The sequence below is a fragment of the Brachyhypopomus gauderio genome, chromosome 12 (genome assembly GCF_052324685.1).
Source record: "Brachyhypopomus gauderio isolate BG-103 chromosome 12, BGAUD_0.2, whole genome shotgun sequence".
Classification (NCBI taxonomy): Eukaryota; Metazoa; Chordata; class Actinopteri; order Gymnotiformes; family Hypopomidae; genus Brachyhypopomus; species Brachyhypopomus gauderio.
The window spans coordinates 23,289,902-23,309,041 of record NC_135222.1 but is presented as its reverse complement, the minus strand read 5'-3'; the positions used below and the strand labels follow the sequence as shown (position 1 = coordinate 23,309,041).

The window sequence follows — 19,140 nt, the reverse complement described above, 5'->3', positions numbered from 1 at the left end:
TGTTCTAATAATCGACCAACTATTCTCACTTTTTTTTACATTTTTTTAATTTTTTTAGAAAGTTTCTTTCCTTACTCGGTTTAAGCTGCCAAGCTTTACAAACGTGTTGGTGTGGTCTGGACAAGGTTCTTTACAACGTTGTGTGAGTAATATAAACACAGTTTTGACTACATTTCGTCTCTCGACGTGCACTGTTGCCAGGTCCGTCTGAAGTGAACGTTTTCGTTAGCTAACACGCTAGCTGCGTTAGCTGCGCGAGCTGCTCTCGTTTGCCCCTCGCGCGTACGAAACGGACTGAATTCATTTTGTGTTTTATGGCTTTATAAATGAGGAAATTCAGACATCGCGCACAAATGTCCAAACTAGCTTACCTCTAAATGTATATATTTTTTGTCAAGTGACATAAATACACAATACAGGTCGGGTTAGGGTTACCCTAACATCTAACACCAACACCTAGTACCTAACCCTAACACTTAACATCAACACCTAAAACCTAACACTTAACACCGAACCCTAACACCTAATATCTTACCCCAACACTTACCAAAAACACCTAATTCCTAACCCTAACACTTAACATCAACACCTAAAACCTAACACTTAACACCAAACCCCAACACCTAATATCTTACCCTAACACATAACACCAACATCTAACTCCAACACTTAATACCAACAGCTAGCATCTAACTCCAACACTTAACACTAACACCTAATACCTAACCTTACCACTTAATCATAACACTTAACACCTAACACTAACACCTATCCTCTAACGCCTAATACCTAACCCCTAAACCATAACCCTAGCACTAACACCTAACCCCTAACACTAATCCTAATCTTACAGATACAGATTTCCATTCCATTAGCTCAGGAGCCTGCGAACCCCCTGCAGCACAAACCCTCACACCACACTCAGTGATCATTTCCGCTCAGGACAGCGCAACCCAGTTCAGTCAAACACTCGCATTTCTTGCTTTGGAGGAAGTGGTTAGATTTAGCTGTTCATGTGAAATTATTTCTCTATTGCTTCTGCCTGCTTCTGATGGATATCTGAGGAAAACCATGGTGGTGTGTGTGTGTGTGTGTGTGTGTGTGTGTGTGTGTGTGTGTAGGTCAGTCTGCACTGTAAAATACAGTTAGATTTTTAAATTGTCATAATTGTATGTATAGAATAATGGGAATTCCCTACCAGTTAAGTACTTTTATGATAGATAATAGTTTATTTATTAGATCATATATGTTATTTTTTTATTTGATTGTTATAGTTTTATTGTGGGTTTCGTTATATTTATTATAGATAATAAATTTTTTATCTTGATTGTGGAATTTGACAGATAAACCTTAAGAATTCTTTCTTGATGCTTGATTGATCTTAAACTGACGACGAATTCACTGTTTCTGAAAGTCTGTAATGGCTCCGGTAAAGTGAAAGTCTCCAGACATGTTTCATGAACTTCTAGAACCTACTGGTTTCAAAGCATCCAGAATGCGATCTCCCTAAAACCCATTCTGACTTCAATACTGACTCCACCGGTTCTCAGTGGAAACAAGAATCCAGTCTGGAGTTGTAGTGCTTACGTTCACATTTTAATGTTCAAAAGGCAGATGGTTCATCTCCTTAAAAATAACACTATACTGATTTTATTGTTTCAAACATCGTGTGTGTGTGTGTGTGTGTGTGTGTGTGTGTGTGTGTGTGTGTGTGTGTGTGTGTGTGTGTGTGTGTGTTTACCTCTGCTGTTGTCTGTGCAGGACTGAGACAAGTGAAAGTACCTGGGATGCTCACAGAATGGACAGTGCAGGAAACATGGTAACGTGTTTTTTTCAGCTGTATTTCCCAGTGTTCAGCTGTATATCCCAGTGTTCAGCTATATTTCCAGTGTTCAGCTGTATATCCCAGTGTTCAGCTGTATATCCCAGTGTTCAGCTGTATATCCCAATGGCAGTATTCAGTATCAGCAGTGGGCTGCACATGCATGTTGATGATATTCCATTCACTGTTATTTAGTGTGTCACTGTTTGTCTTCTTGGCTGTAGAAGTTGTCTGAAAACAGCAGAGTCAATTGTACTTGGTCGGGGTGCGTCGTGCTCTTCCTGAAGTGTAAAAATCCAGGATCTGACCTTCTCACCTTCTACAAAGAGGAACCTGGGAAATTCAGCTTGTTTAAAGTTATCAAACTCACTCTTACAGGTGGGTGTAAAATTTTTTGTATGTGTAATCACAGTATCACCAGTGGCCCATTTTTCAGGAATACCTAATGATAATCTGTAACATGAGTTCATCTTCATATTTAATACTGAATGCTTTACATTAATCAGATAAACTTAAATAATTAACTAGTATAGTAATAACTAGTAACAAAATAACAATAACTAGTTTCACTTTCATGCAACCAAATTTTGTTATGAAGTAATATTATTATAATATATAATAACATCTCAGCTTAGAGATGTGTGTGTGTGGGATTTCTTTGTTAAGGTTAAGTCACTGACTCTGTGTGTACGTATGTGTGCGTGTGCGTGCGTGTGTGTGTGTGTGTGTGCGTGTGTGTGTGCGTGCGTGTGTGCGTGCGTGTGTGCGTGCGTGTGTGCGCGCGTGTGTGCGCGCGTGTGTGCGCGCGTATGTGCGCGTGCGTGTGCAGACGCTGTAGGTGGGCTTGATGGGTATGAGATCCTGAAACTGCATGATGCTGATCCCTTCCTGGGGGTGGAGCTGAAGTTCATGGCCACGCCCCCCTGTAAGCGCTTCTTGGACAGCTACGCCTGTGGCTCCCTTCCGGAGTTTCTGTCCCAGCATGCTTCACGGCTACTCGGACTCTCGGATGGCATCGCCATGGAAGCCAGGCTGCAGGCAGGAACTCACATCTTGGATCAAAACCTTGAAGACCCAGAACTCTGCTTGCATTATATATACGAGTCTCAGGTCAGTATTCCTAATACTCTAGGGAATGAGTCTTGCTAATGATAATAATAACCGCTGGACAGTCCCTGAGGCAAAATATCCTTCTTCTACTGTAACATTATACTTTTACTCCTGAGGGTTGTTCCATGCCAACTCACCCCTCTGTTCATTTAATGGATTTTATTGGAAGAAAATGATGTGAAAACTTCCTTTAAACTCACTCAACATGTCTTTCAGAAGAAAATATGTTCTTAGTCATGATTTTAAAATAATTTTAATTCTGACATTGTGTCTATTACAGCCCCAAAGCTATATTGAGAAAGATTTTTTTTGTGTGTCGTGCCAAGTAATGTAGATGTTATAGAACTATATTAAAATATATAATATTACTTCATAACAAAATTTGGTTGCATGAAAGTGAACCTAGTTATTGTTATTTTGTTACTAGTTATTACTATATTAGTTAATTATTTAAGTTTATTTTACTAATGTAAAGCATTCAGTATTAATGTAAATGGAATACTGAAGGGGCAGTCATGGCCTGGCGGTTGGGGAACTGGTCTTGTGACCGGAGGGTCGTGGGTTCGATTCCCAGGCCTGAGGCCATGACTGAGGTGCCCTTGAGCAAGGCACCTAACCCCAACTGCTCCCCGGGCGCCGGGCTAGGGCTGCCCACCGCTCTGGGCACGTGTGATCCACAGCCCCCTAGTAATCACTAGTGTGTGTGTGTGTGTGTGTGTGTGTGTGTGTGTGTGTGTTCTGACTGCACAGATGGGTTAAAAGCGGAGGACAAATTTCGATTGGGGTGTAAAAATCACAATTGACAAAATATGGCACTTTTTTTTTTTTTAATATGAAGATGAACTCATGATACAGATTATCATTAGGTATTCCTGAAAAAAGGGCAACTGGTGATACTGTGATTACACATACAAAGAATTTTAAAAGTGCTAAAAAATGTGATGAACTGGGAGATGTAGGTTGGGTGGTGTGAATGACCCCTAGGTATCAGTTCTGGTGTTCTGCCTTTCCACTGTACTGTTAGAAGGTATGAATTTGTCATATTTGCTGAGTTAGTTGTACTAAAGTCTCTCTTGTTTGAGCGTTTTAACCACTTCCTGCACTTCCCAAGCGCAGAACTAACGTTCCTCCCCAGCCAGACACATTTGTGAGTCAAGTGGGTCATGATGTCCAAGCAAGCCACAAAATCAGAGCAGTTTGCTTCCATTTACATTTTTGAACTTTTGCAGATGCTCATGCAGTTGCAGCTTACAGAAGTGCTCGGTCATGTGCTCATAGTGAGTCCTAGCCAGTACAGTAGGGTAGAGGTCAAGATGCCCAAAATAAGCATAAGTTCTGTATCCCACAGCGATACATCCAATACCAAACAATATCAAACGCATGACTTTACCAAGAGCAGTTCTTGTATAGGACAGATGGGTCCGATGTCCCAGTTTGTGTGTGACATCAGTGCACCCAGGATGGTGTTTACCCTGCCCGTACCTGTCTGCTGTTCGTTTCAGACGTGACTGCAGTCTGATAACAGCAGTGACTGGATTTCCGGAGCCTTACGAGGCATCGGTTTCATTTTAGACACAAAGCAAGACGTGTTACGAAAAATAAGCTAAAATAAAAATATGGATTAAATTTTTTTTTTTTTTACTGTATGCTATGATGCGTCTGATTGGTTCTTTATAGCCAGTACGTTTGCGAGATGATGAGGTCACACAGTTGGAGCAGCAGTTACAGAATAGCTATGCTCCGCCCACTCCAACGACACCGGAAGTGCCTAAGAACTGCTTCATGTTCCAGAAACGGGTGTTTGGTGAGTATGAGCACGTCATCCTTCTCGTCAGTGGTCGACCAGCATTTGGAATAATGCTTTTGTCCCATGTTGTGTCCCCTGTTGTGTCCCCTGTTGTGGTGTAAAGATGACAGGCCTCTGACACCTGTAGACCAGCAGCGCTTTGCAGCTCATGCGGGCCGGGACTGGAAGCGTGTGGGCAGGGCCTTACAGAAGACCTGCCGAGCCCTGAAGGGCCCCGCCATCGATAACCTTGCCTACGAGTATGAGAGGGAGGGGCTTTACGAACAGGCCTATCAGCTTATGGGACGCTTCATCCAATCAGAGGGTCGGAGTGCCAGGCTTGGACGCCTCATTGGCGCGCTGGAGGAAAGCAAACTAATCAGCATAGCTGAGATCATGCTGGGTGTCCAGCCACAAGAGTGAGAGACTGGGAGAAAGTGTGTGTGTGTGTGTGTGTGTGTGTGTGTGTGTGTGTGTGTGTGTGTGTGTGTGTGTGTGTGTGTGTGTGTGTGTGTGTATGGGCGTGTGGGCGCATGTACGTGTGCGTGTGTGTGTGTGTGTGTGTTGGGGGGTCGGGTGGGTGTGCGTGTGCACATGCATGTCTTCATTTGGTACTTAGGGGTGTGGTTTTCTAGTTTTCAACATTTTTGATTATGTTGTTTTCTGCCATTAATTTCGGGTGACATGAAGTAGACCTAGGGTGCAAGTGCACATTATGCCTATGGGATTGTTCACAGTGTAAGGCCACTAGCTGAAAGTGTAGGACTGGTAAATGATGTATAGGAGTTGTAAAAACCTTGCAACTTAAAATATATGTATTTATTTGTTAACATAACGGTGTAAACACAGGCTAATTATAATGTACCCTATATCGATGTAACAAACTGTTACCATAGACACAAATTTCAAGAAGTCCACATGTATTTAGAAAGGAGAAAAATATTCTAGATAGACTTAGCAGCTCGTATTATAAATAAATATTTAAAACTAATGTAAAAAGACTCTTGTGATATTGTATCCTAAATATCTGTATATTTAGGTGTAAACCAGAGAGAAGTAAGAGATTTGTTATAATTAATTATAAGCAGTATAGTTCATTGTTTGAACAGTACGATAGATTCTGTATTTTTAATTAATTTAAGTGTCTCATTGTTTATTTGTTGTATTTACAATACTAATCTACTGCTTTTGTGTCATGACAACCAGCTTAAAATAATTAATTTCTTCTTCTGTTGTACAGAAAGACATGCTGAAATGTTTCCGTGGTAACAGGAGGTTGTGGTAGATAACGATTACAAACAAACCCGGAAGACCCCCTTAAAGTGTCATCTGCCATGTTTGTGAACCAGATCACTTTTTATGTGGACACAGAGTTCTTCACTGTGACAAAGGTCAAAGGTTATTGTTATCAAAATGTTTCTGCACTTCATTGTGCCTGTTGAACTAGTCATTGTAACACAATTTCCTGTTGATGGGAAAAGCCCCACTGTATAATATTGCCGTAGCCTTCATATCTGCTTCATATCTGAACGGCTTCCTGCTCTGTGAGCTAGGGTGTGGGTTACATTAGTCTCCTCAAATGTCTGAGTACAGCTGCATGTAATGTGATGTCTGTCTTTGAGCCACTAGCAAGGCCAAATCTGAATTGTTTGTGTTGCGTGTCATGTGCACCATTAGGGTCCATCGCTGCTTTGAGTGGTGTGTTGAAGACAGGGTGAGGGTGGCAAGGCCCGCCCACTCACAAAGACGGGGCCCCGCCCATTTCAGCTTAGACTGGCTGTGATTTTTAATGTCAGTTTAGCCTTAGATTTGATCTATTTCAATATCTGTTACACCCTTAGAAACAGCACTGCCCCATGGTGTGACACCCATGGAATGTAATTTGTCCAAATTGCACCACTATAGTGATTTATCGCACGTGCCACAGATTCACCTTCCTGATCTGCTTCTAGGTATGATTATGCTGCCTGACATGACAAGGCCATTTGGGTCATGAACTGCAGCTATTCAACTCATGAACTCTCTTCTTGTAAGGGCTTTAAGAGTCTCTCTTCTTGTAAGGGCTTTAAGAGTCTCTCTTCTTGTAAGGGCTTTAGGAGTCTCTCTTCTTGTAAGGGCTTTAAGAGTCTCTCCTTGTAAGGGCTTTAAGAGTCTCTCTTCTTGTAAGGGTTTTAAGAGTCTCTTGTAAGGGTTTTAAGAGTCTCTCTTCTTGTAAGGGCTTTAAGAGTCTCTCTTCTTGTAAGGGCTTTAAGAGTCTCTCTTCTTGTAAGGGCTTTAAGAGTCTCTCTTCTTGTAAGGGTTTTAAGAGTCTCTCTTGTAAGGGCTTTAAGAGTCTCTTCTTGTAAGGGCTTTAAGAGTCTCTCTTCTTGTAAGGGTTTTAAGAGTCTCTCTTGTAAGGGCTTTAAGAGTCTCTCTTCTTGTAAGGGCTTTAAGAGTCTCTCTTCTTGTAAGGGCTTTAAGAGTCTCTTCTTGTAAGGGCTTTAAGAGTCTCTTCTTGTAAGGGCTTTAAGAGTCTCTCTTCTTGTAAGGGCTTTAAGTGTCTCTCTTCTTGTAAGGGCTTTAAGTGTCTCTCTTCTTGTAAGGGCTTTAAGAGTCTCTTCTTGTAAGGGTTTTAAGAGTCTCTCTTCTTGTAAGGGCTTTAAGAGTCTCTCTTGTAAGGGCTTTAAGAGTCTCTCTTCTTGTAAGGGCTTTAAGAGTCTCTCTTCTTGTAAGGGCTTTAAGAGTCTCTCTTCTTGTAAGGGCTTTAAGAGTCTCTCTTCTTGTAAGGGCTTTAAGAGTCTCTTGCGTCTTCTTCACAGAGGTTTTGTCCTACTTTCATGTTCTTTCTCTTTGAGAAGTTAATTGAAATCATTGTATAATTGTCCGTCCACTAGGAATCTGACTCCCAATGACCTGTTATATTCATGTTATATTCGTCTGTCGTTTCGTTTGCAAGTATCATGTTTGTTTTTCTCCGTTGATTTCTCTCACCTTCCACTTTGCCCTGATTGGTCCTTTGGTTTGACCAATGGTTTGAGGGAGAAATCCACTAGTCTTCAGTATATCTTCAGCCTCCTCTCTTATCTCTTCTAGACTTTTTTTGTTGTTATGAGATGTGAGAATATCATATGGCTGTTCTCATTGACAACTCTGTATGCCTAAACTTTGGCGCCCACTCTCCTGCATGGATCACTAAGCATTGTGCCCTGCTGGTCAGTCTCCAGTGTTGACTGTAGTTAAGGCATATTCAACTAAATCTGGACTGGAATGTCTCTCACAGACAACCTGCTCTTCAAGCCAACAGCACTGTTCCTGTGGGGCACTCTGGGTGGCTCTACTCTTTCCTGGTTTACCTGCCCTAACACACCTTCATTCCACTCATCAGGTGAATATGAAGCTCCAGAAGCACCGGGTCAGGTGTTAAGGAGGTAATGCACTAAACTCAGGACTGGCAGTGAGATCCAGTTATCTCCGTTCCTGCTTCCACAATCTTAGTGATACTGCAACATCTTTATCTGGTGCTTTCTGTAAGGCAGATGTCTGTATGTCCGTTTATCTGCTCTTCTAACTGAAATGATTAATGAAAGCCTGTTTGTGGTTTTGCAGCAAATTGTGCAGGTTAGAACCACACATGGAACATGGTGTCTGTATTAGCCTAATGTGCACCACAAAAAGCCTCAGTTTCTCTTTATAGTCAAATCCCACATTTAGCTGAAGGTTGTTGTCATCTTAAACATGAATGTGGAACCTGAGCCATTTTCTGTGACTGCATGCTAACCTAACATGTTTAGAAACTACAGAATGCTTTGTTTAAATTCAGTCTGTTTCACCAGAATTTTAGGCAGTTTGGCTTAAAGGCTGTGTTGTTTTCAGGAGCCCTGCATTATAGTGACAAAAAAGGCCAAAAAACCATTTTGTAAGAGAATACCAGTCAAAACTTGCATCTCCAAATCTGAGTAAGAGCAGCAGCATGCCTCAGATGGCTAATCTTGGAGTGTCTTTTTAAGAGAACTACAGGGAGTGTCATTAAACTTTAATCTCCATTAGCTGACAGTCTAACATTGTTTTGGTCTCTGTCCTGCTTTTAATTTCATACCAAAGAATAAGAGCTGTGAAGCCCTGGTGAACTCTGACAGACGTGGAGGGAACTGTTCAGTTCTTTGGGTTTTCAGCACTTCAGGTGACATCCGTTCTGCAATTATACCATTATTGTTCTTCTGCTGGTACTTTGAGGAAACCACATTCAATGTGAAACACAGAAGGTGTTTGCAATGAGTTCATAATTTAAGGAGAATATTAACTCATCAGGGGTTAGACATAGTGGGCCTCATGTAGAAACATGTTGGCACTAATGTGGGTGGGTGGTGGTTGTGGGTGGGTGGGGGTATCTGAAAAGAATTTGATGTTTAAGCTTTTTTTTTTTATCATGTTGTGATGGAAGTTTTTACTGCTCTCCCTGTACACAGATGTATCTGAAAACCATTGTTCATGTGCTCTCTACCTACGTTTTGTATTAAAGAACACGCCAGCTCCCTGACCTTCTGACCTCCTATATGCCATCTCATTATCAAGAGGACTATAGACACATGAAAGATGAATGACGGTAGTTCCACTCCAAAGATTAATAATAACAGTAATAATAATAATAGTAATAATAGTAAAACCAGGTCTATTTTAATCTCCTGACTAATACTCAGCCATGATTTGGGGTGACTGTGTTTATCGTTTACACAGGACTGTATTTACCGTTTACATGGGACTGTTTATTGTTTACACAGGACTGTGTTTACCGTTTACATGGGAAGCTTTTATGGTCACCAGCACCTATATTATTTAGATATTTTAATAGTTTCAGTACAGTTGGCATCTGTATTATTTTGATATTTTAATAGTTACAGTACAGCTCTTATGTCTTGTTTTACTCTCGTTACTGTGTTCTGAAACCTGACATTCTTAGAAATTAATTTGAGCTTAATGGTATCTATTGAAGGCTGTCAGATTAATGAAATGGATGAGGCTTTTCTCCATTAAAGCATTATGCAGCCAGCCTTCCATTAAAGTATTAGATGGTTAAGAGATCACATTCATTTTAGTTATAGAGCTTTAGATTCTCCGGGCGTGGTCTAGAATGAAATTCAACGTTTGTGTTTATGACCAGACCAGCGACGAGAAAAACATAAAGCATGTTACTGTACTATAACTGAATATTTCTTGTAATGTTGTGGCTTGTTTGTAATTGTTTTGATGACTAAAACAATACATTTCTACGTTTATGTAATGATTTTTCGATGTCTTTGTGACGTCGTCAGCTTACAGAGCGCATCCGCGAGGTCGCCGGTAATAAACATAAAAGCACGTTAAGCAGGCCATGCGCACCAGTATGGCTCTTATCTCAGTGAAGTAATCCATCCGAAAAAACCTGTCTCTGTGTGTGTGTGTGTGTTATGTGAGAGAGAGACACACAAAGGGTTGTAGGTTTGGCCGGTGGAGCTGTGCAAAATGTGGATCCTCTGGATTATCATTTTCTCTAGATACAGAAATTCAATCAGTTCTGCAATATTCTCATGTTCAACAGCCATTGTATTTGTTTGCAAAGGCTACCCTCTCTACCCTGTTTACCCCCTCTACCCTGTTTACCCTCTCTACCCTGTTTACCCTCTCTACCCTGTTTACCCCCTCTACCCTGTTACCCCCTCTACCCTGTTTACCCTCTCTACCCTGTTTACCCTCTCTACCCTGTTTACCCTCTCTACCCTGTTTACCCCCTCTACCCTGTTTACCCCCTCTACCCTGTTTACCCTCTCTACCCTGTTACCCCCTCTACCCTGTTACCCCCTCTGCCCTGTTTACCCTCTCTACCCTATTTACCCTCTCTACCCTGTTTACTTTCTCTACCCTGTTTACCCTCTCTATTTACCCTATTTACACTGTACCCACTCTACCCTCTTTACCCTGTTTACAGTTTCCATAATATGTGTAATTATGAACATTAAAGCCAAATCACATTCTCTTGAAACGCACACATCCAACACACCATGATGGGGCTTTTTAAAAGCCAGCTGTGAAACAACTTTTCCATGTATTAGGGGCGTTTAACATCCTCATCAGTGTCGAAAATACCGAGGTGAGAAAACGGTCCACGTATATACAGTTTTGCATCCGACTCGACAAGCTCACGTTCATGTTCGCACGATGGAGTCCAGTCTGACGTAAGCACAGCTAGAGGGGTTGCCTCGCGCTTCGAGAGAGCGGCAGGATGAGGTAGCTCGTGCTGGTTGTCGTCGTCGCCGCCCAATTGGGTCCCGGGATACGGAGCGAGTACAGGACGTCCTCCAAACACCCGGAGTGTGAGCCTCAGTTACCCTAAATTCAGCTTGGATGCTCTAATAACATTATCCGAGGGTTGAACTAAATAGAGTCGTGGGGGGGGGACAGGGACGGAATTTTGGATATAGACCGCTCGTGTCCCGTCTCTTAATCTTGCCATGGGATGCACGTTAAGTGCAGAGGAGCGCGAGGCTCTGGATCGGAGCAAAGCAATTGAGAAAAACCTTAAAGAAGATGGAATTCATGAAGCCAAAGTAGTCAAACTACTACTGCTGGGTAAGAGTTTGGAAAATATATCCTGGTCGTTGATCTATCGGAAAATATTTGACTGTTATTCCCCGGGTATACATACATATTTCTAGAAGGATTGTGTGTGTGTGATTGTGTATGTGTGAGTGTGTGGGTGTGGGTGGAAGAGAATGTCCTAACAGCTCGTGCTTTCGCAGGCGGCGGAGAATCGGGGAAGAGTACTATTGTTAAACAGATGAAGTAAGTGTTTTTCTCTAGATATTTATGTCCGCGCGGATATCGAAGTTACACCCGCCTCTCCGGTACCGGAGACTTGAATCTGGAGCTTAGATTTGTTGTCCAGAATTAGATTCGAGCGGTTCTGGCGCGCGAGTTGCGCTGTCCAGTGTCACAGTGCTGAAACATTACTGCCCACTAAGACAGTTTTTATCCTGCTGTGCGTGAACGTGCACGTGCATTAGTATTTAAAATCTGTATTTATATAATGGCGTATTTTATACTTAATTGATGAAATTAGTTAATTAATGCTTGTGCATGTGTATATGGCACTGTGTGCATGGGTGTGCGACAGAATGTGGCTGTGTTAATCTTAAAGAAGGTTGTTCATCTCTGATCCCTCTGTCTTGTTAAGCGCCAGTCGCCCATTACACGGATTTTGTGTAACTATGCCATCTTAGCGAATAGCCGTGCATACACATCTCACACAACAGGCCTGCAGGGACACAGCTCAATAACAGATTTAACCAAGTTATTTTTACAAATCCTGTAGACAACACTACATGCTTCTGAAATACATAGACTCAACGCAAAGTCTGTCGGCTACGTTTTACTACAATGAACTGCGCAAGTTAAGTAACAAGTGTCGTACATCAACAGTCATGGCACAGCGGATCACCCGCACTGTTTGATCGGCATACAGTTACGTTATATAACAAAACTGACAAATCAATTACTAAGATATAACTTTTTTCTTCACCAAGTTAATACAGACTTCACAGGTTTAACTCATTGTGTATGCAGATTTCGGAGTGTTTAATATAAACACATATATTGCAAAAAAAACCAACAGGTATTGTATTTACTAAATCACATTTTTTTAACTTCTCCTGATAGTTTGAGCTAATTGTTTTGTGCATTGTTCTAGTGGTTTGGAGTTAATACTTAAATGAAATCCTGATCAATGAAAAATAAGTCCAGTTACCCTTAACCTTGGGACACCGTAAATAGAAAGAGTCAGGAAATCAGGGATGAATTTATCAACAGCCATCATATGTTTTATGAAAGTTTATTTAATCAGTTAAGATGCTTCTGTTACAGCAGACACAGTTCCTAATAATATTTACATAATATCTTCACTAGTGAACAGAATCTCTTTAGGTTTCATTCTGACATTCAATTTCTCATCCATCACAGTTCACAAACATTGAGGCTACAAGGAAATATTACTTTACATTTAACATTACCAGTAGACGTTTAATGTGGATGCCTTAATCTTGTGAACATGTGCCAAAACTCATGTGCAAAATCATAGAGACAAAAGAAAAACTGACAGAAAAATCAGATGATTGCTAAAAGTAGTGATGGGACCTTTTAAAATTGTAGATGTATTATTATTGTAAATGTTATTATTATGTTTGTTGGTAGTCTATTGTCATAGCTTAAGATTTTGTTACTTAACATTTCCCCTGAGCATCTTGTGATTCTGGAAGGTGATCAGGACATGGGGTCAGAGGGCAAAATGTCACTCATGTTCTTGTATTAGGATTATCCATGAAGATGGTTTCAGTGGAGATGACGTAAAGCAGTTTAAACCCGTCATCTACAGCAACACTCTGCAGAGTCTGGCTGCCATTCTACACGCTATGGAGACCCTGGGTATTGAATATGCAAATAAGGACAGGGCCGTGAGTATATTTACATATATAAATATACAAAACATTCATAAACCAACAAAACAACAATGCCCATTCAGTTTAGACAAGAGCGGCTCAATCTGGTCATTCCTTGTATATTCCTGATATGAACTGAATGTTTAATTAGTATGCATGCAAACCTGTGTTCCTGTAAACCTGTGTGCCTGTGTTCCTGTGGATCAGTGCTATTTACTGCTTAAACACATTAAACTCTTGGTTATGGAGTTTAACCTACCTGCTGAATTCAGCTGCCACCCTAAACAACAACAGCCATATAAAAGCTACTGATCAGGTAGAGCAGATGTGGAACATTTAGGTTGGAAATCAACTTTGCAGGGATGTGATCCATCAACTGATCAACAGTGACATCTAGTGTATTACATTACTAAGCACAATGATTATTGTACCATTGTAGCATTCGTACTGTAGGACCATGTATGAACCTTAAACTGTACGTGTATACCCGTGTGTGTATACCTGCATGTGAACACCTGTGCATGTATACATACCTTTGTGTGTTTACCTGCATGTGAACACCTGTGCATGTATACATACCTTTGTGTGTTTACCTGCATGTGAACACCTGTGCATGTATACATACCTTTGTGTGTTTACCTCCATGTGAACACCTGTGCATGTATACATACCTTTGTGTGTTTACCTGCATGTGAACACCTGTGCATGTATACATACCTTTGTGTGTTTACCTGCATGTGAACACCTGTGCATGTATACCTGCATGTGCATATCTGTGTGTGTTTAACAGCAGGTGCATACCTGTGTGTGTTTACCTGTGTGTTTACCTGTGTGTGTTTACCTGTGTGTGCATACCTGTGTGTGCATACCTGTGTGTGTTTACCTGTGTGTGTTTACCTGTGTGTGTTTACCTGCATGTGAACACCTGTGCATGTATACATACCTTTGTGTGTTTACCTGCATGTGAACACCTGTGCATGTATACCTGCATGTGCATACCTGTGTGTGTTTACCTGTGTGTGCACACCTGTGTGTGTTTACCTGTGTGTGTTTACCTGTGTGTTTGTGCTAGGCTGATGGAAAGCTCATCTCTGACGTTGTTAACCGGATGGAGGACACAGAGCCCTACTCTCCAGAGCTGCTGGCAGCCATGAAGCGCGTGTGGACAGACAGCGGGACTCAGGCCTGTTTCGGCCGCTCGCGGGAATACCAGCTCAATGACTCTGCACAATAGTAGGACACATTCACAAACAGCCAATCAGCTCACAGCACCTCCCCTTCTCGAGAACCTACAAGATGAACAGACCTTACAAACTCCACCCATGATATAACCTACAGCAGTGCTTAGTCTGTGTTTGGTTTTAAAGACCTTAATGACTTGGTTGAGGTGTCAGATACCTGGTGGGGGACTGAGACAGGCAGGCCTGGAACACACACATATGAAACTGTGTTCTGATGTCCTCTCCTGCAGCTACCTGGACAGTCTGGAGCGTATTGGAGCACCAGACTTCTTGCCCACTGAGCAGGACATTTTGAGATCGCGAGTTAAAACCACTGGCATTGTGGAGACACATTTCACCTTCAAGAATCTTAACTTCAGGTAACCTCCTTCACTTCAGGTAACCTCCTTCTGTTCTTTTGATCACTAAAATGGAACCCAAACGTGGTCCGTGTTGTTCTGGTTATTTCTAGCACTCTGCATTAATTTCTTTTTTTCATATTTCTTGTATTTTCTGTTTGCACCTTTATAATGATACTGATAAATAACTATAGATGGTCATTATACCACTTCCAAAACAAGATGTTGGTGTTGCATATTTTTCTACTTATTTTGTTGTGTGATAAGCAGCTCTCTTATCTCATACTGTTATTGGAGTGTGTGAGTCTCATACTGTTATGAAGTACTGTTATGCTAATATTATGTTATGCTAATATTATACTATGCTATTATTATGCTATGCTAATATAAGCAACAGAGAGAGCCAAAGTCCTGGATCTGTTTGTATTTGCTTATATTGTTGCTTTGTAATGTGTGTAATGTGTTATGTTTTATGAGTGTATTATCTATTACCAATACGAGACCCTGACTTAGATTGACATGTTTGATCTCACTGTGTGAATGTTTGTGTGTGTGTGTGTGTGTGTGTGTGTGTGTGTGTGTGTGTGTGTGTGTGTGTGTGTGTGTGTGTGTGTGTGTGTGTGTGTGTGTGTGCGCTGCTCCCAGGCTCTTTGATGTAGGCGGACAAAGATCTGAGAGAAAAAAATGGATCCACTGTTTTGAGGATGTTACTGCTATTATCTTTTGTGTAGCAATGAGTGGGTATGACCAAGTGCTACATGAAGATGAGACAACGGTAAACACACACTGTAATACAAACATCTGTAAAGAACTACACACACTGTAAACATCTGCAAAGAACTACACACACTTTAATACAAACATCTGTAAAGAACTAAACACACTCTAATACAAACATCTGTAAATAACTACATACACTGTAAACAACTGTAAAGTACTACACACATTGTTATACAAACATCTGTAAAGAACTACACACACTATAATACAAGCATATATCTAAAGATCTATACACGTATGTAAGGATCTATCAGGCCCAGTAACCCCATGTTAGGTCCAGTAACCCCATGTCAGGTCCAGTAACATCGTGTCAGGTCCAGTAACCCTATATCAGGTCCAGTAACCCCGTGTTAGGTCCAGTAACCCCGTGTCAGGTCCAGTAACCACGTGTCAGGTCCAGTAACCCTATATCAGGTCCAGTAACCCCGTGTTAGGTTCAGTAACCCCGTGTTAGGTCCAGTAACCCCGTGTTAGGTCCAGTAACACTGTATCAGGTCCAGTAACCCCGTGTTAGGTCCAGTAACCCTGTGTCAGGTCCAGTAACCCCGTGTCAGGTCCAGTTAATGTAGGCAGCCCTTAGTGGTGTTTTGCGTTACTGCACAACACTGAGGTACATTTCCAGCAACAGTGGGAAACAGCTCAGCAGAAGCAGTCATCATCCTGCTGTTTGCAGCAACCATCAGACAAGAACCAGCCACACGCTCCTGCAGGGACGCTGGTCTGGGGTGACACTGTGTGAACAGCAGCACATCAGAGGGAGATCCAGCCCACCAGGGTGGTCATACTGTCACATACACAGCTGGCTTCTGCCATACAAGAATAATGAAAGTGAAGGGAAATTGTTAACAAAAAACACTGAAGAAATTTTAATAGGACCTGTTTGCTTTAGTGAATGAAATCTAGGATGTTAATCTGGGACTGTAGAACAAAATTCTTAACAAATAAACAAAATAAATAACAAAAAAATAAATAACAAATTAACAAAATGCTTAACAAATGAACAATGCAAGATACACAAAGGCTGCACGCTACAAACACTGCAGAGTCGTAGTAATAACACTGAAATGTATTTTACTACCTGAACCCAGAGGATCACCTCTGTACCACTGTTTGTTCCATCACACTTAAACATTCATGCTAATCTATTCTCGGATCTATTGCACAAATGGACCAGAAAGGATTCAGACATGATGTTCATAACAGAACAGATTTGATTGGTTGGTACTTAAGGAAATAAACATGTGCACATTCTGATTGGTACTATAATTATGTAATGTTTTGCTGAATAAGGAGAGAAGGCTCTTCGCCCTTAAAGCCTTTTACACTGTTTTTTGGTGTCATTGTCCTGCTCTCTTTCCTACAGAACCGCATGCACGAGTCTCTCATGCTCTTTGACTCCATCTGCAATAATAAGTTCTTCGTTGACACATCTATTATCCTCTTTCTAAATAAGAAGGATCTTTTTGGAGAGAAGATCAAGAAATCTCCACTGACTATGTGCTTCCCAGAATATACAGGTTGGCAATAATGACTCTAGATTCTTAGTCCCATATGAGTGCTGAAGGAGTAGTCTGGGTTCTGGGTCAGGCTCCAGTATTTAATATGAATCTCCCTCTCTTGCAGGTCCAAACACATTTGAAGATGCATCTGCATATATACAGATGCAGTTTGAAAGCAAAAATCGCTCTCCTAATAAAGAGATCTACTGCCATCTGACGTGTGCTACTGACACAGGAAACATCCAGGTGGTCTTCGACGCTGTCACTGACATCATCATTGCCAATAATCTGCGTGGGTGTGGCTTGTACTGAGACCTTTTCACCCAGAAGGCTCTGATTGGTTGATTGTGCTGTCCCTCAATAACGAAAGTGAACTGAAACCTCGCCCCTTTATTATAACATTCCTGTTCTTCATTTCCCCTCGTTGGTCTTTTGTTCAGATCTTTTTGATGGTTTTGATTTTGTGTCTTGTTTGTTGATGTTTATATTACTGGCAGAGGAGAATGTGTGTATGGGTTTGTATGTGAAAAGCAGACCCTGTGCGTTTGTGCATAGTCTCAGCAAACACCAGTATGTATGATGTCACTCAACAAACACCAGCATGTGTGTGATGTCACTCAGCAAACATCAGTGTGTGTGATGTCACTCAACAAACACCAGCATGTGTGTGATGTCACTCAGCAAACACCAGAGTGTGTGATGTCACTGTGGGTCCGAATGGTTCTTTAGTTCAGAGAAGAAGTGCTAATGGAGCAGAAGTTTTTGAGATTGAGATTGAGATTGAGATTGAGAGGAGACCGTTGAGTCATTTGTTTATTTAATAATATGGGAGAAATAATGAATGACATTTGTCATTGTTTGACTGATAATCTGACTGAATTTAATGTCACTTCAAAGACTGATTGCTGTTCAGTGGCAGTTCTCATGCTCATGTCATGTCATTGTCTGGTCGGCATCTTAGCAGCATCTGCATCTGAGCAGTGTTTGCGTCTGAACAGTGTCTGCGTCTGAGCGGTGTCTGCGTCTGAGCGGTGTCTGCGTCTGAGCGGTGTCTGCGTCTGAGCGGTGTCTGGGTCTGAGCGGTGTCTGCGTCTGAGCGGTGTCTGCGTCTGAGCGGTGTCTGCGTCTGAGCGGTGTCTGCGTCTGAGCAGTGTCTGGGTCTGAGCGGTGTCTGGGTCTGAGCGGTGTCTGGGTCTGAGCAGTGTCTACGTCTGAGCGGTGTCTGGGTCTGAGTTGTGTCTGTGTCAGCAATGTCTGGGTCTGAGTTGTGTCTGGGTCTGAGCAGCGTTTGGGTCCGAGTTGTGTCTGCGTCTCAGTTGTGTTTATAGTATATCTGTCAGTAATTTACATTTTACAAGCAGTGTGATGTCAACAGCACATCATTCTGTCTTTCATACTTAGTACTTAAAAAAATTAAGTACTTAAAATGTATTTGTTCAGTTCTTTGTAAATTATTCAATTGTTAATTTATTTGTTCAATTATTTATTTAGAAGGTAATGCATATGTTTACATTTTTTGTATCCCCTACACATATCTCATTAATGTCAAGTTAAGCATACACAATAGTTGTGTATGATAAGTCCAGTGTGCACAGTGGACAGCTATATAACAAAGCTTTAGATGAAAGATCAATCACAGGAATAAAGCAAACCTTAAATCATGTTTAACTAAATTCTTGTTTGTGTTCAACTTTCTTCATCTGTATGTCTGTGTCTGTGGCCATGTGACACGTACACATTCTGTCTGCGGATCATGTGACCTGTTGCATCATTTCATTGCTTTTCATCTGTTCCAGCTTTGAATGTTTTTGGTGTTCGGGTTTTTTGTTTGTTTGTTTATTTTGATTTTTTTGGAGGGGGGGGGGGTGCGCTAGATTGCATGTGTATTAAATTCCCTCTCTGTTCCTTGGGGTATATTACATTCTACTGCAGGTTTTATCTGACAAACTGATGAGATGTTTACATTAAAACGACATTTTAGCACCACCTCCAGTAGTTTGTCGTATCATTCAGCATCCATGTAACCCTGCATAAAAGAGTCTAGAGCTGGGGTTACAAAATATTTTTGTGATTTACGTAATGCACGATTAGAACTTGCTAATTACATTTTCAGATGAACG

The 19,140-nt window shown here is 41.4% G+C and overlaps 2 protein-coding genes across 2 annotated transcripts; both read left to right on the top strand.

Annotated features, from left to right (window-relative positions):
* The first annotated feature begins 6 nt into the window (after positions 1-6).
* On the top strand, positions 7-5,709 carry tradd (tnfrsf1a-associated via death domain). The gene is made up of 6 exons (XM_077023921.1): positions 7-142; positions 1,762-1,819; positions 2,047-2,200; positions 2,652-2,932; positions 4,610-4,736; positions 4,843-5,709. The coding sequence occupies exons 2-6, from the start codon at positions 1,799-1,801 to the stop codon at positions 5,139-5,141; spliced, it is 882 nt and encodes a 293-aa protein (XP_076880036.1). The 5' UTR covers positions 7-142; positions 1,762-1,798; the 3' UTR covers positions 5,142-5,709.
* A 3,669-nt stretch (positions 5,710-9,378) lies between these two features.
* Positions 9,379-18,985, top strand: gnao1b (guanine nucleotide binding protein (G protein), alpha activating activity polypeptide O, b). Its single transcript, XM_077023919.1, has 8 exons — positions 9,379-11,300; positions 11,471-11,513; positions 13,036-13,177; positions 14,235-14,395; positions 14,634-14,762; positions 15,387-15,516; positions 16,885-17,038; positions 17,145-18,985. The coding sequence occupies exons 1-8, from the start codon at positions 11,183-11,185 to the stop codon at positions 17,330-17,332; spliced, it is 1,065 nt and encodes a 354-aa protein (XP_076880034.1). The 5' UTR covers positions 9,379-11,182; the 3' UTR covers positions 17,333-18,985.
* Positions 18,986-19,140: the final 155 nt, after the last annotated feature.

Coding starts and splice junctions, on each gene's coding strand:
- tradd (XM_077023921.1), top strand. CDS start 1,799: ATGGACAGTGCAGGAAACATG. Junction 1,820..2,046: donor TGGACAGTGCAGGAAACATG/GTAACGTGTTTT, acceptor TCTTGGCTGTAG/AAGTTGTCTGAAAACAGCAG. Junction 2,201..2,651: donor TATCAAACTCACTCTTACAG/GTGGGTGTAAAA, acceptor GTGCGTGTGCAG/ACGCTGTAGGTGGGCTTGAT.
- gnao1b (XM_077023919.1), top strand. CDS start 11,183: ATGGGATGCACGTTAAGTGCAGAGGAGCGCGAGGCTCTGGATCGGAGC. Junction 14,396..14,633: donor CTCAATGACTCTGCACAATA/GTAGGACACATT, acceptor CCTCTCCTGCAG/CTACCTGGACAGTCTGGAGC. Junction 14,763..15,386: donor TTCAAGAATCTTAACTTCAG/GTAACCTCCTTC, acceptor CGCTGCTCCCAG/GCTCTTTGATGTAGGCGGAC.